The sequence below is a fragment of the Podarcis pityusensis genome (genome assembly GCF_964106645.2).
Source record: "Podarcis pityusensis genome assembly, chromosome: 14".
Classification (NCBI taxonomy): domain Eukaryota; kingdom Metazoa; phylum Chordata; class Lepidosauria; order Squamata; family Lacertidae; genus Podarcis; species Podarcis pityusensis.
The window spans coordinates 46,827,246-46,841,943 of NC_138039.1; the positions used below are offsets into that span (position 1 = coordinate 46,827,246).

Sequence of the window (14,698 nt, forward strand, 5' to 3'; positions counted from 1 at the left end):
TGATGAGGTTCCACCTGAGTCATTTTATATGTTTATATGTTGCATTTATATCCCACTTTTTTCTATAAGGAACTAAAGGTTTTCCCTCTCCTTGTTTAGTCCCCACAACAGCCCTGTGAGGTAGGTTAGCCTAGAGGCAGGGCTCCCAATGAGCTTCAGGGCTAAGTGGGAATTTGATCCCTGGTCTCCAAGGTCCTAGTCCAACGCTTTAACCGCTGCACCACAAAATGGAAATATGTGTTTCCAGGCTTCCCAGGACTGTAAGATGCAACTACTTTTTTTTTTTTTTTTTTTTTTTGTCTTTCAGGGAAAAAGTCCCGCAAAGAAATGTGGACTGATCTCATGACGGGAACTAAAACTTTTATTTTGCTTTGGTTTGTCCTGGCAAGTTTATGGCACTCGACTGGTAAGTCTGTCCAACTTTTCCCTGTCCAGTTAACAATTGGTTTTCCTAAAATGGATTTCCTCTTAGAGCTGTTACTTGACTGATAAAAACTTTTTTTGTTTGAGGCAAGCCTACCCAGACGTGCAATTTTATTATGTCTATTTTGTTTCAGAAATTTGTCTCTATTGTGAGGCATTTCATGTCTACTTGTTTTTAATGTTTGATTTTATCTATATTTTCTTAAGTGTATTTCACATTGTTTTATGGAAACTGCTTAGGGTTTTTTGTTGATTTCACAGGGTATAACTCTTGTTAGAGTAACGCGGGTGGCGCTGTGGTCTAAACCACTGAGCCTAGGGCTTGCCGATCGGAAGGTCGGCGGTTCGAATCCCCATGACGGGGTGAGCTCCTGTTGCTGGGTCCCTGCTCCTGCCCACCTAGCAGTTTGAAAGCACATTAAAGTGCAAGTAGATAAATAGGAAAGGTAAACAGTGTTTCCATGTGTTGCTCTGGTTTCGCCAGTAGTGGCTTAGTCACGCTGGCCACATGACCCAGAAAAACTGACTGTGGACAAACGCCGGCTCCCTCGGCCAGTAAAGCGAGATGAGCGCCAGAACCCCAGAGTCGTTCACGACAACTTAACTGTCAGGGGTCTTTTAGCTTTACCTTTTTACTAACTCTTGTTAGGATGGTATTGTGAGTCTTGTGGTTCCATGTAGACTTTGCTGCAGACTAGATCCAAACAGTGATCTTGTTTTTGGTGCTTTCACAAACAGACAATGTGACCAAGTCTTCCATTTTCTTGGTCATTAACAGGTGCCCATAGCTATCAAATGATTTCCATTCCACTGGAATATAAGATGTGCACTTAAGAGTTATGGCTTCCCCCAAAGAATCCTGGGAAATGGAGCATGTCAGGAATGTCTAAAGTTGTAAGGAGATCATTAACAAAGTACAGTTCACAGAATTCTTGGGAAGTCAAGTCATGATTCTAACCCCGTGAGAAAAGGTTACAACATTTTGGGCTTTTCAGTTTAGAGAGGAATGGCAAGTTAGAAGTGACATGATAGAAGTCTATAAAATTATGCATGGTGAAGAGAGAGCCAATAGATAAGTTTTACTCCCTCTTTCATCATATGAGAATCCATGTGATATCCAGTGAAGCAGAATGCTGGAAGGCTCAGGAGAGGCAAAACAAAGGACTTCTTCATATGGCATAATATAGTTAAGCTATGGAATTGATTCCCACAATTGGCAATGATGGTCACCAACAGCCTAGGCCAGTTCATGGAGGAGAAGGCTATGTTCTAGAATGCTTCTGAAAACCAGCTGCTGGAAACCACAGGAGGAGATGGTGCTATGTCCCATGGACATCTGGTCAGTCACTGTGAGAACAGGATGCTGAACCACATGGATCACCAAACTAATCCAGCAGCCCTATGGGATGCGGGTGGCACTGTGGGTTAAACTACAGAGCCTAGGACTTGCCGATCAGAAGGTCGGCGGTTCTAATCCCCGCGACGGGATGAGCTCCCGTTCGGTCCCTGCTCCTGCCAACCTAGCAGTTCGAAAGCTCGTCAAAGTGCAAGTAGATAAATAGGTACCGCTCCGGCGGGAAGGTAAACGGCGTTTCTGTGCGCTGCTCTGGTTTGCCAGAAGCGGCTTACTCATGCTGCCCACATGACCTAGAAGCTGTACACCGGCTCCCTCGGCTAGTAAAGTGAGATGAGCGCCGCAACCCCAGAGTCGGCCATGACTGGACCTAATGGTCAGGGGTCCTTTTACCTTTACTATAGTAGCATAAAAGTAGTTTAAATGTATGGTGAGCTTAGTTAAGCCATTCATATATTTTCTCTTCTTTTTTAAAAAAAATATTTAGTTTTTCAGATTTTAAAAATGTACAGTTATCACACAACCAACATAAAAAGAGAATTCCAAAGAATCTCCTGGACTTCCCCCTTTGTGGGTCCTTATATTAACCTTTTCCTCCTGCATCTTGTCTATTAATCCAAATCTTTTAAATCTCTATCATACCCAAAATTCAACATTAGACTACAAGTGTCATTCCAATCCTACTAATAATTTTAATTGTTTACAAAGTTTTCTAAGGTAAATTATATATTCTCCCCATTCCTTATTAAAATTTTGGTCTTCCTGATTTCTTATTCTATTTTTGCCAATTCGGCATAGTTCATCAACTTAATCTGCCATTCTTCTGTGGTAGGGACAATGTCTTCTTTCCATCTGTGGGCTAGTAACATCCGAGCAGCAGTGGTATAACATAAATAGCAGCAGTGGTGTACATAAATAGTATTTTCTGATCCGTTGGAATTTTGGCACCTAGAATTCCTTCGGGTTTTTAAGAAAAGGTTATTTTGAACATATTTTTCAGTTCATTATATGTCATCTCCCAGAATTCTTGTACTACCTTACATGTCCACCACATATGATAAAAGTTGCCTTCATTTTCCTTACATTTCCAGCATGTATTTGACCTGGTTTTGTACATTTTAGCTAGTTTACTAGGACTTAAATACCAACGATACATCATTTTCATATAATTTTCTTTCAATGTATAACATGCTGTAAACTTCAAATCCCAGTTCCATAGCGTCTCCCATGGTTATCATACATATATTTGAACCAGAGGGGGCTGTTACAGAGTCCTGCCAGGTATGGCCACCATGAAGACACATTGCCAGTTCACCACATACGAAAATTTGAGCATCTTTCAAATGCCAACACCCTAATCGGCCCTGATTTTTCATGAAAAACTGGCTCTGCTTCCAATAACTTCATTTCCTTCATGTGTGGTTTACTCTCAGGCGCCCAAAAGAATATCCACTGGGAAATTCAGCGTTATGACGGCTGGTACAACAACCTCATGTACCACAGGCACAACTCAGCAGGTGAGAGCATCCCTGAGGTTTTCAGGCCTCCAATGCTTTTGCAAATGCCATTTCTGATGCCAAGCATTGGGTCCATGTGTACGGGGAATATTGGCAAATTCTGCAAAATGGTATTATGCCAGTTCACACGTCTTTCTGCAAACGAATGGAAAATCAGGCAGGCGATCGGCATTCTCTTTTTCATTCCTCCTCATAGTCCTAAATTCACACTTTCCCCCCTCCACCGGCACCACGCTTATTGATGACGTTTCCACCACACTCCTGTTTAAATAAATGGTGTGGAATAGCCACACGTCAATAAGAGAATTAATCATATAATTAAATTTGGCTACAGCAAACAGCGAGTCAAACAGTGTTGTTTTGGGTGGACTGGACTGGAAACAGCCCTGCATGCAATGGGTTGAGGTGGGATATATAAGAGCCCAGGCAATCCCTGAGTTAGGGTTCACAATGCTGCCTTAAAGAGCAGGGAAGTTGTGTTCCTCCACCTTGTGCATTTCACAACTTTTTCCTCCCAGCTGTTTACAGCAGCACATATGTGCATCAGAGTTTGGGGAGCCTGCTTCCACAGCAGGCTCACCACTGCATCCAAGCATGTCTTAAAGGAGCAGAATCCCAGTCTCAGTTGTGGCTTCACTTTCACAAAGGGTCCAGCCGTCCATCTCCTTCCTTGTTTCTCAGGACATACTTTGCACAGCACCTAAGACACACCCTAGGGACGTGGGTGGCTTGCCGATCAGAAGGTTGGTGGTTCAAATCCCCACGACGGGGTGAGCTCCCATTGCTCGGTCCCTGCTCCTGCCAACCTAGCAATTCGAAAGCGCGTCAAAGTGCAAGTAGATAAATAGGTACTGCTCCAGCGGGAAGGTAAATGGCGTTTCCGTGCGCTGCTCTGGTTTGCCAGAAGAGGCTTAGTCATTCTGGCCACATGACCTCAATAGGGTGTGTTGAATTTTTCAGCTTTCAGTTTCCAAAAATGACAGGTGCTAAAAGGGTCTAACATCACTTGGGGAATTCAAAATATATTTTGGTCAAATTAATATAATTTAGTTATACTTGGTAAGTAAAATGTCTGGAAATTCCATAGAAATACTTAGAAATGCTTTGCCCCAAGTACTTGCAGTTATATTATAATTATTTATTATTATTAATATTATTTAGCATTACTGACGTTTTCAGAAGGTAAAATTTAAATTCTTCAGTTTTCCGAAAGCAGTGTATGAGCTTCTTCATCTAACGTAGACTTACCAAGCTAAATGTTCTCCAGTCACAAAGATAACTGCAGATTCCTCACCCTCAGAGACATATTTTTAAGACCCCTTCACTGAAGAAATTTGCAAAAATTAAGTCTTGCCCGTGGCTGGCTACCTCAAGCTGACATGCTGATTTATCACCACTAGGATCGTGGTTGTCGCGGCTCCTTCCTGCGAGCTATGCGGACGGCGTGTACCAGGCCCCCCAGGAACCAAATGTCCCCAGTGCACGGAGACTCAGCCATGTGGTGGCACGAGGGGACTCTGGATCACCCTCTCAGAAGAACAGAACTGTGCTGGGCGTCGTCTTTGGTAAGCTGAGAACTCTTGAGTGATGGCCTCCATCAGCATCCATGCCACTGGGCTGCGTCTGAGGGAGGGGTGAGGCAGGAAGTCTCCCTCCATGTGTCCAATGAACCTTTGGCTCCTCCCTGATATCGTAGAATCCTAGAATTGTACAGTTGGAAGGGACTCTTCCAATTGAGTGCAACTCGCCCTACAATGGCCTTGGTCCTGTATACCTGAAGGAGCATCTCCACCCCCATCGTTCAGAGGTCCAGCTCTGAGGGCCTTCTGGTGGTTCCCTCCCTGCGAGAAGTGAGGTTACAGGGAACCAGGCAGAGGGCCTTTTCGCTAGTGGCACCCGACCTGTGAAACGCCCTCCCATCAGATGTCAAGGAAATAAACAACTATCCTACTTTTTAAAGACATCTGAAGGCAGCCCTGTTTAGGGAAGTTTTTAACGTTTAATGCTGTATTGTGTTTTTAATATTTGATTGGGAGCAGCCCAGAGTGGCTGGGGAAATGCAACTAGTTGGGCGGGGTATAAATAGTAAATTATTATTATATAATGCAGGAATACACAGCTGTCCGACACGGGGATCAAACCTGCAAAGCTAACCCTAACCCCACCCAGTTTTGCTGCTTGCATGACCATTGATGTAGAGGCTTCCAAGAGTGGGTTCCTGAGTTTGTGCGTGTCTTCTTTCTTCCTCCTCCTTTTGTGCCATGTTTCTTAAGATTCTAAACAGCAATCATAAAGCTCAAACTGCCGGGATGGTATAAGATGCAGTAAATAAACGTTTTGGCCCCTTCAGCAAATCTCCAGCAAAAGTCTTAAGAAGGAATTGGCATCATTATAGGGAACAGGACTGATTTATCTGGTTTGGCCCCTCTCCAACATAGAGCACCTTTCAATCATGGAAAAAACAAAATGGGTTCCTGATTTCACAACTGCCCCTAAATTCGCCTCCACTCTGGCAGTGTCTGCTCCAGACATTTACCAACCTTATGCCCTCCAGATGTTTTGGACTATAACTCCCATCAGCCCCATGCAGCATAGTGGCTGGAGCTGATGGGATATGTAGTTCAAGGCACCTGGAAGGCATCTAGTTGGGAAAGGCTGGCCTACCCTGCTTTTCACGACACTGACATTTTGGAGAAACGAGGCGCTTGATATAGTCAAGGCCCACTTTCTGCCACAAATCAGGCCTCAAATCGATGCCTGTAACTAATGGAGTAATGTGCCTAATTCCTTCAATTACGGGATTTGGGGAGGTTCTGGTCACAGAATTATAGTATTGGGGTAAGGGATTTGCCAAGGTTTCCAGGCCTTGTGACAGCAACGCAGAGACTGTAATTCAAACCACAGTGTGCCCCTTTTTCTCTTCCTCTGGCTCAAACCCTTAGATCATAGGATTACCTCCAAGAGGATTACTAGGCTCTTGCATGACTGGTTTTATGTCTTATTTTAGCAATGGTCACGTTTGCCCCTCCTTGCGGATTTCTGCTCCAAACCTCAGAATTATTTGGTCACTTAAACCTACTTCCCCCTGGGTTAGCTTTTGCCAGTGTGATCCGGGCATGTTTGGGAGCCTGGATGTTGCTAGGCATTTCTGCTGAAGGCTGAGTAATGCTTGGAGCTTAATCCCTTGGAATATGTTCAAACAAGACTGTGGATTTCTCAGAAGCCATGATGAGAGAGTAGGACGAAGAGGAAATGGGTTCTTTGGCACTTCTGAGCCCTTTAGCGGTTATGGGGGGTGGGAACCCAGGAGAAAGCATTCTTTCCGGCAAACCCCTAAATTGTAGAATTCCATCTCCTCAGAGTGGTGTTGTTACCTTCCTTTATGTAGTTCCTGTCATGCGCTGAAGAGAAACACCTATTTATCTGGGCTTTTGACATTTCTGACATATATATCCTAGGACCCACCCTATTCTTTTGACTAATTTGTTTTAAACCAATTTTAATATTGTATTTTTAAATTGCTGTCACTTCACTTATTGTGAAAGGTGGATAAGAAACCTAGTTTGTAATAACAACATTAGTCATAATTAATAATAATTTCACATGTTCTTACCACATTTGAACACATTTCTTATAAGCATCTCTTTTGTGTGGACACCTCTTTGGACAGTTGGATAGGTTATATTGATATTAAACATCCCTAGGTTGTTGTTTTCTTTTACTTTCTTCCATTTTCCTTTGTCAAATTTGTTATATTATTATTATTATTATTATTGTAGTGGTAGTAGTCGTTGTTGCTGCCGCCACCAGTTATTTCCTTCATAATTGGCACTGGCTGAAAGCTCTTTCCAGGTTTGTAATACTTTCTGCCTGCTCCCGTTTGGGGGAAATTGCCAAGCCTTAAAAACTGGGCTTAAAAGAGACTCAAAAAGTTTATGCACACATTATTGATCCACAGAATAGTATCCCTTGTTACTTATTGGATAGTCTATGGAATCATTGTCTGAGGAGATGAGATTTCTCAGGAGGCAATGAGATATGATGGCATGTGGCTGGATTACACTCTGTGAGCAGGGCTGGCTCAAGACTTTTTGCTGCCTGAGGCAAGAAGGACAGGATGATGATGATGATTTTATTATTATTTATACCTCACACATCTGGCTGGATTTCCCCAGCCACTCTGGGTGGTTTACAGCACATAAAAAATTGTAAAACATTAGACATTAAAATTTTCCCAATACAGGGTTGACTCCAGGTGACTTCTAGAAGTCAGATAGTTGTTTATTTCCTTGACATCTGATGGGAGGGCGTTCCACAAGGCGGGCGCCACTACCGAGAAGGCCCTCTGCCTGGTTCCCTTTAACCTCACTTCTTGCAGGGAGGGAACCACCAGAAGGCCCTCAGAACTGGACCTCACTGTCCAGGCTGAATGATGGGGGTGGAGATGCTCCTTCAGATATACAGGACCAAGGCAGTTTAGGGCTTTAAAGGTCAGTACCAACACTTTGAATTGTGCTCAGAAACGTACTGGGAACCAATGTAGGTCTTTCAGGAACATACTTTCTATCCAAATATGCATTCTAAAATATATTTTGATACTTTTTTGAGGTTAGTAGGGGAGAACTACATTGGCACATTTGGGGAACAGCACACTCCGGTGCAGCTTAGTCTGAGAGGTGCAGATCAGGTCAGCAAGTGTTGAAACTGGCAAATATTGACGCTTCTCTAGATGCAACACTCTTAAGAGAAGTTGCAGCAGGCTTTTCGTGGAGTGTGGTTTCAGGCCCTGTGAGTTCACGGAATTGAATTTCGTAGGTGTCATGGTTCACTAGATGTCATGTTTCATCCACCCTCTGCTAGTTCTGTCCCTTTTGGTGTCTGCCAGGTTTCCATGTGCTCTCGGAGATTCTGGAAGCCGACAAGCCCGGCTGCCCTGCCGAGTTCCTAAACATACAGATCCCTGAAGGAGATCCTGTGTTTGACCCTGCTGGCTCAGGTGATGTTGTCCTGCCATTCCAGCGAATGCAGTGGGCTCCAGGTACAGGAAAAAGCCCCAACAGGCCCCGGGATCAGGTAAAACCCAGCTGGCTGCAAATCAGCGTATATCCCTTTGCACGTGTTTGCACAGTACATTTCGCAGGGGAAAAGGGCAAATACAGGGCGTGTATCAGAGGATTCATGCAGTGGCAGCATTGCTGGGAGAGCAGTCAGATTCAGTCGCTAAGGGTGGTGTCTAGATGCAGAATGGAATGCTCTGCAATGGTTTGCTCAGTTTTCTGCCCGGGACGTTTTAAAAATAAAACAGTATGCCTTTGAAAAGGGAAATGTACTAAAATGAATAAACAGAATGGGCAAATTAGGGGATGGGTTTAATATGTCCTTTTTTTGCAGAGAGCAGTCCTCTGTTTGAAAGGCTATCAGCAGTGCTAGTGAGGAAGGATGGGGGAGAAATTAAGTTTAGTCCACATTCAAAGGTGAACCTGCCTTCCTTTCCTAAACTACGTGAGAACCGAAATTCCAGCCATCCTTCAAAATTTGCCCTCATCCAAATTTTGCAGCTCCCCAGCTAAATAATGTGTTCAGAAATGCTTGTATGGGGGCGATGGTTGGTTGGCAACCATCTGTCTTGAGAGACATTGAAGTGCACCTCTGGGGATTGAAGTCAAACTGCTGTGTTAGCAGCACCTCCCCGGGGCATAAGCCTGAGCAGTGTGTATGGAGATTCTGCGCTGCCCAGACGCAACCCCACCCCCTCTTGGCCTCACTGATGTAGTTCAAAGGAAAGCAAAGAGACACATGGGGGGGGGGTAAAGTGTGAATAAAAACCCATAGACTAGTGATAACACCATGCACAAATGCATTATATCAGGGTAAATTGCTCTCCAAAAATGTGTATGTCAGGCAAAATTGCATGCAAACAGTTGTATTAGGAGAAATTCACTCTAAATTGCTGGTGTGTGTTCACAAGGACCGACGCAAATTGATATGGAAATTTGGAGTACTGAACGTAAGAATGGATAAATGCCGGGATGGAACCAGGGATCTTATGCATGCAAAGCGGATGTTCACCACTGAGCTGTGACCTTTTCCCCGTTTGCTTGAATTAGCTTATTTAAAATTTTATTAAGCAGTCCATCCAAAATTTTTTTTTTTTAAAAAAGGTTGCATTTGAGGATCTTTCATCCCCTTTTGACTCCATTGACTCATTGCCTATGGAATAACCTGGCAGTATATCTATAGTACAGTCATTCTGGCAAGGGTATGATAAGCTAACTGTTCTGTCTGTTCACCACCCTGCACAAAGCTGCTTTCTTCAATGCCTCTGCGGTAGAGAATACTTGATGGCCCCCTGGCCAAAGATTTAGAAGGAACTAACCCACCTGCTCCCCCCCCTCTCCCTCCCCTCTTTCACCAGCTAAATGGGGTGACAGGATGGCTCGATGGGAGTGCCATCTATGGCTCATCCCATTCCTGGAGTGATTCTCTGAGAAGTTTCTCACGAGGGAAGCTGCTCTCTGGAGAAGATGGTTTCCCAAGGCAGACAAAGGCAAACAGCTTAATGTGGAAGGCTCTGGATCCGTCCACAGGACAAAGTGGACCACAGGGACTCTATGGTAAGGAAGGTTGCCCCTTTGGGACTGGTAGGGTGAAAGGCCAGGAGGACAACAGTAGGGGGCGCCAGAGGCAATGAGAGCAGATGGAGGTTGGTGGTCCAGAGCCCCGTTTGCTCTAATGAGTAATTTTGGATACAGTCTGAAATTGAGAGCCTGTGAGAAAACAGAAATAGGGAGGGGAGAGGGTTCATCTCTTCAGGCCCTCAGCCACAGTTTTCTGCACAGAATAAAAGAAAGTTCTGGCACCTCTCAGGTGGGAGCAATTGCCATTATAAGAGAAGAAGGAAGGCGTTCATGGAGAGTTCTGGCACCTCTTTTCTAGAACAATAGCACTTATTATATTATTATTTGTACCCTGCCCATCTGACTAGTTTGCCTCAGCCACTCTGGGCGGCTTCCAGCATATATAAAAACATAATAAAACATTAAACATTAAACACCTCCCTATAAGGGTTCCAGAATGTCAGTAGCAAAGAGCCCCAGTGCACAGACAGGTAGAAAATGTTGCACAGCTCTTAGGGTCCTATATCTTTTAAATGGGCATTGGCGAAACACTAGTTTGAAAGTGCCAGCATGGCAAATTCTGAAGGTCAAAACGGCACATCATCTGCAAAGGCAAATGTATATACCGTAAGTGATGTCTGATAGCACATTTGCTTGTTTTTTTAGAAACCAGTTTGAGAAGGGTCAATTAATAGCATACTAGTGGCAAGAGAGGGGCTTGTTCTTTCCTCCTCCAAGTCCTCCCCTTCCCCCATTTGAAATATACGTCTGTGACAACAAATGATATATGATATATGATATAAATCATTTGAAAGAAGGCTGGGTCATAAAATGTCCGTGTCTGATGTTTGTTTGACATCATTTCTATATTTACTATGAGATGGTACGCTCCTCTCATGAGGTCATACCAGCAAATCTGTACCTGTTCTTAGGATCTGGAAGTTTAGAATTGGCTCTTTTCTCTCTCTACCCCCCACCCAATCCCTTCTTCTAGACTTTGGAAATGCCAAAGGTAATGCAGACCTGTTCCTGCAAGCAATGGGCATTGTCTGGTTCCGCTACCACAACGTCCTGGCAGCAAAGCTTGCCCAACAGCACCCTGATTGGTCTGATGAAGATGTGTTTCAGCACGTGCGCAAGCGGGTTATTGCCACTTACCAGGTGAGCGAGGCATGGAAGAAAGACTGTGTGTGGCCGGGGAGCGGGGGGAGGCATCCAGCAAACCTCTCTGGGCACATAAACCCCTAGACTGTGTTTTGTTTCCTCGTTTCTCTAAGCAAGGGACCATAGCTCAGTGGCAGAGCATGTGTTTAATAATAATAATAATAATAATAAATTTTTATTTATACTCTGCCCTTCCCGGTTCAAAAACCGGGCTCAGGGTGGCTAACAACAAATTTAAAATTGTAAAAGCAGCATAAAATACAGTATAAAAACATGAATAACAATAAAATTCAAAAATAAAAAATCAATTAGATAATCCCCAGGGCTAGCTGGCTGAATTGGTCCTACTTGGGCCAGCGAGGATTCCAGGGGAGAATTAGCTGTGGGGTCTCAGAGTGGGTAATCTTCATAAAAGGGGAGGGGGAGGGAAGGGAAGGGAAGGGAAGGGAAGGGAAATAAAAGGTCAGACTGAATTCAAATGGAAGGCCAGGCGGAATAGCTCTGTCTTACAGGCCCGGCAAAAGGAGGTTAAATCCTGAAGGGCCCTAGTCTTATGGGACAAAGCATTCCACCAGGTCGGAGCCAACACTGAAAAGGCCCTGGCCCTGGTGGAGGATAGTCTGACTTCCTTAGGGCCCGGTACCTCTTGTCAGGGAACTGACATCGGAGCTAGAGGCGGAGGGAAGGCTCTCAAATGATGCTGGAGAAAGGCCCAGCAGGGAGAGAGGCAGCTCCGCAGATGGGGAAGCAAATCAGCGCAACACCAGGGATAAAGGGGGGCTGATGGGGGAATCGGCGAGAGGGCTCCAGGACTCTTCACTGGACACCAGCGGGGAGAGCACGGGTCCTCCTCTACCCACGCCCTCCCTGCGCAGAAGACTTCCACGCAGAGAGAGTAGGAGGAGACTGGGTGTCAAACAACTTTTATGTTGGAAGAGATTTAAGAAACGCCCACTGACGGATTCTGCTAGCGACTGAGGCAGCCACGAAGTGAAGGGCTGCCCAGACTGAAAGGTTTAGCAAGGCAACAAAGCCAGGAGAGGCGGCAACTTACGCACGAGCAACCCATACTCATTACACCTCTCAACTATGGTTATTCATGGACCTTAAGGCCCTCTGCAGGGCAGACCAGGAGAGGCGGTCCCATAAATACGAGGGCCCTAAGCCACATGTTTGACATGCTGGAGATCCCAGGTTTGATTCCTGGCATCTCCAGATAACACAATCAGGTTCCAGGTGATGGACAATACTTTCTCTTCCTAAGACCCTAGAGAAGAGGTGGATAGTCTTTTTTTCAGCCTGGGGGCTGCATTTCTTTCAGGGGCTACATGGCAGTTGTGGGTAAAGGCTGGAGCCAAAAGCAGGTAGAGCAATGCATGCAGATTTTACCTGTATACAGTAAGCAAATTTCTACACACCTTGAGCCAGACAAGCAAAGGCATTCTCAGAGTTTAAAGACACATTCCAGCCAGGCAAAAACACTCAAGTAGGGTGTGAAGCAAGGGCAGTGAGGGGTATGGTCTGTGGGTAAGAGGGTGTGGCTTGTGAGGTAGGTGTGGCCTGGGGAGAGTCCCAAGGGCCAGGTAGAGGCCTGGAGGGTTGCATTTTGTCCTGAGCTTTTCCAACCCTGCCCTAGAGAGAGAAGCCAATTACGGTAGACAAAACTAGGCTCAGCAGAGAACTAGAAAAAATTGGCGTATGGCAGCTTCCTAAGTAGAGAGATGTTGCGTGGCTAGACCCCTCCCCCATGAAAAGTAACGACACAGGACACATTATTTAAGGTTAATGGGCTTAAACAGGCCACAACTTTATTGAATACAGAATTGGAAGGTATTGGCCTTAGGCATTGGCTCCTATCGACTACCCGGCATGGAGACCGGGAAGGGTTAACCACAAACCGTGGGGGTCCTGTTGAAGTACGCCAACTAGGATCCCACGGGTGTCACCGCTCGGGGGCGTGCCGGGGGCCCTCACCTCCCTAGGTTTTGGACAAGGCAACGCCCCCTGGAGTCCTTTACCAGACTACCCTTTTCCTGGGGGAAGGTGATGGCTTTTCCTTCCCCCCCAACTCATTTGCATAACAATAAACCCCTGCCAATGCCTAACCGCCAAATACTGATGAAGTTGTGACGATTGCTACGAGGTAGGCGAAAAAACCAAAAGGCCACCAGAGAGCCAAATTGGAAAAATTCCTACCAAGCCCCTTACGGCGACCAACCGAGGTCCATAGCAAGGTCATAGCTAGCTAAAACCTAAGGGTGGGTGGGATGGGAAAACCTGCTCCAGCTGGCGAGGGGAAAGAGGGCGGTCCCCGAGCGTGCCTGGCCTTAAGTAGGCTAGGCCACGCCTCCCCAGCCCGCCGATTGGCGGGTCGGGTTGCAGGCACGCCCGGGGATTCCCCCTGATCTCGCGGTGGCAGAGACCAGCCCCGCGTGTGTGGGAGGGGGTCGCCCGCAACCCCCTCTCCTCGCTAGGTCGGAAATGGCTTTGTGGGAAATGGTATAATATAAGAGCTTAACATGGCAGCCTCCCAATCTCTAAGGAAAATACAAAAATGCAGGTAGTTGTATTGGTCCATTTTATAATATATGGACCATCAGCTGCTAGTCATAGAATTGGAAGCTCGTCTCAGTCTCTGACATAATTCATGCTCATATGTCAAAAGCAATAGCAAAACTTGAAAGCCTTGTTTTCACCTCATTCATTTGGCCAGAGCAAAGAGGGCCTCTCCATTACTTTGATGCTCTGGCAGATGAAAAAATGACTCCAGGTTTGGGGGGGGCGGGGAGAAACAAAACTCTTAGAGCTGAGATCCCATACATTTTCCTCACTCAACACCTCTGCCTATTAAGCTTTATGGAAGAGTCCACACCTCAGTGGTAGCTCATGCAGAAGGTCTTTCTAGTCCATGACATCTCCAAGTTCCTGTTTTTTCTAAAGAAAGAATGATGCCAGACTATTGGTACAGCTAACTCAGTTTTGTTCACCCTGAACCCTACCTGGAGGTGCCTGGAATTGAACCCGATACCTTCTGCATGCAAAGCCTGACCCTTCCCGAAGATCTAGGACCCATATACCAGGAAAGATCTCTGCCTGTTATTGGAAGCCTATTTTAGCATCAAGTGATCTAAATAAATAAGGCTTGCACAGAGGCTTCCGTGTATAAGATGTATAAGACGACCCCCTAATTTTTTTAACCCAAAATTAAGAAATTAAGTTGTTTAGCTTTTTTGGAGGGTGGAGGAGGTCACTTCCGCCAATCACTCACCCAACTGCCCTCCACTGCCAATCGCTTGCCACTGCCGATTGCACACCACGCCGCAGCCGCCAATTGTCTGCCCACTCGCCGCCAACAACAGCCCACCCGCCCACTTGCTGCAGTCGCCAATTACCTGCCTGCCTCGCCACAGCCGCCAATCGCCTGCCCCATTGCCACAGCCACAGCCACAGCCAATCACCAGCAGGCCTTGCCGCAGCCACCAATCACCCGCCCAATTGCCACTGTCCATCTCCTGCTTGCTGCTGCCATTAATCGCATGTCCCCCCTCTGCATCCACTATCCATGTATAAGACGACACCCAATTTTTGCCTATTTTTTAAAATCAAAAAGCATCATCTTATAC

At 45.7% G+C, this 14,698-nt stretch overlaps 1 protein-coding gene across 2 annotated transcripts in view; it reads left to right on the forward strand.

The window, feature by feature from the left end:
- The first annotated feature begins 311 nt into the window (after positions 1-311).
- LOC308462532 (dual oxidase 2-like) overlaps positions 312-14,698 on the forward strand; it is a 52,648-nt gene continuing 38,261 nt past the window's right edge. Inside the window, exons 1-6 of one of the 2 annotated variants that reach the window (XM_080980254.1) lie at positions 312-406; positions 3,211-3,294; positions 4,695-4,859; positions 8,180-8,367; positions 9,710-9,908; positions 10,906-11,072. In XM_080980254.1, the coding sequence (XP_080836380.1) occupies positions 328-406; positions 3,211-3,294; positions 4,695-4,859; positions 8,180-8,367; positions 9,710-9,908; positions 10,906-11,072 (882 nt within the window). In that variant the 5' untranslated portion in view covers positions 312-327. Of the gene's footprint in view, positions 407-3,210; positions 3,295-4,694; positions 4,860-5,496; positions 6,066-8,179; positions 8,368-9,709; positions 9,909-10,905; positions 11,073-14,698 lie in introns of those variants that run through there. The other variant, XM_080980255.1, reaches the window with a different exon arrangement.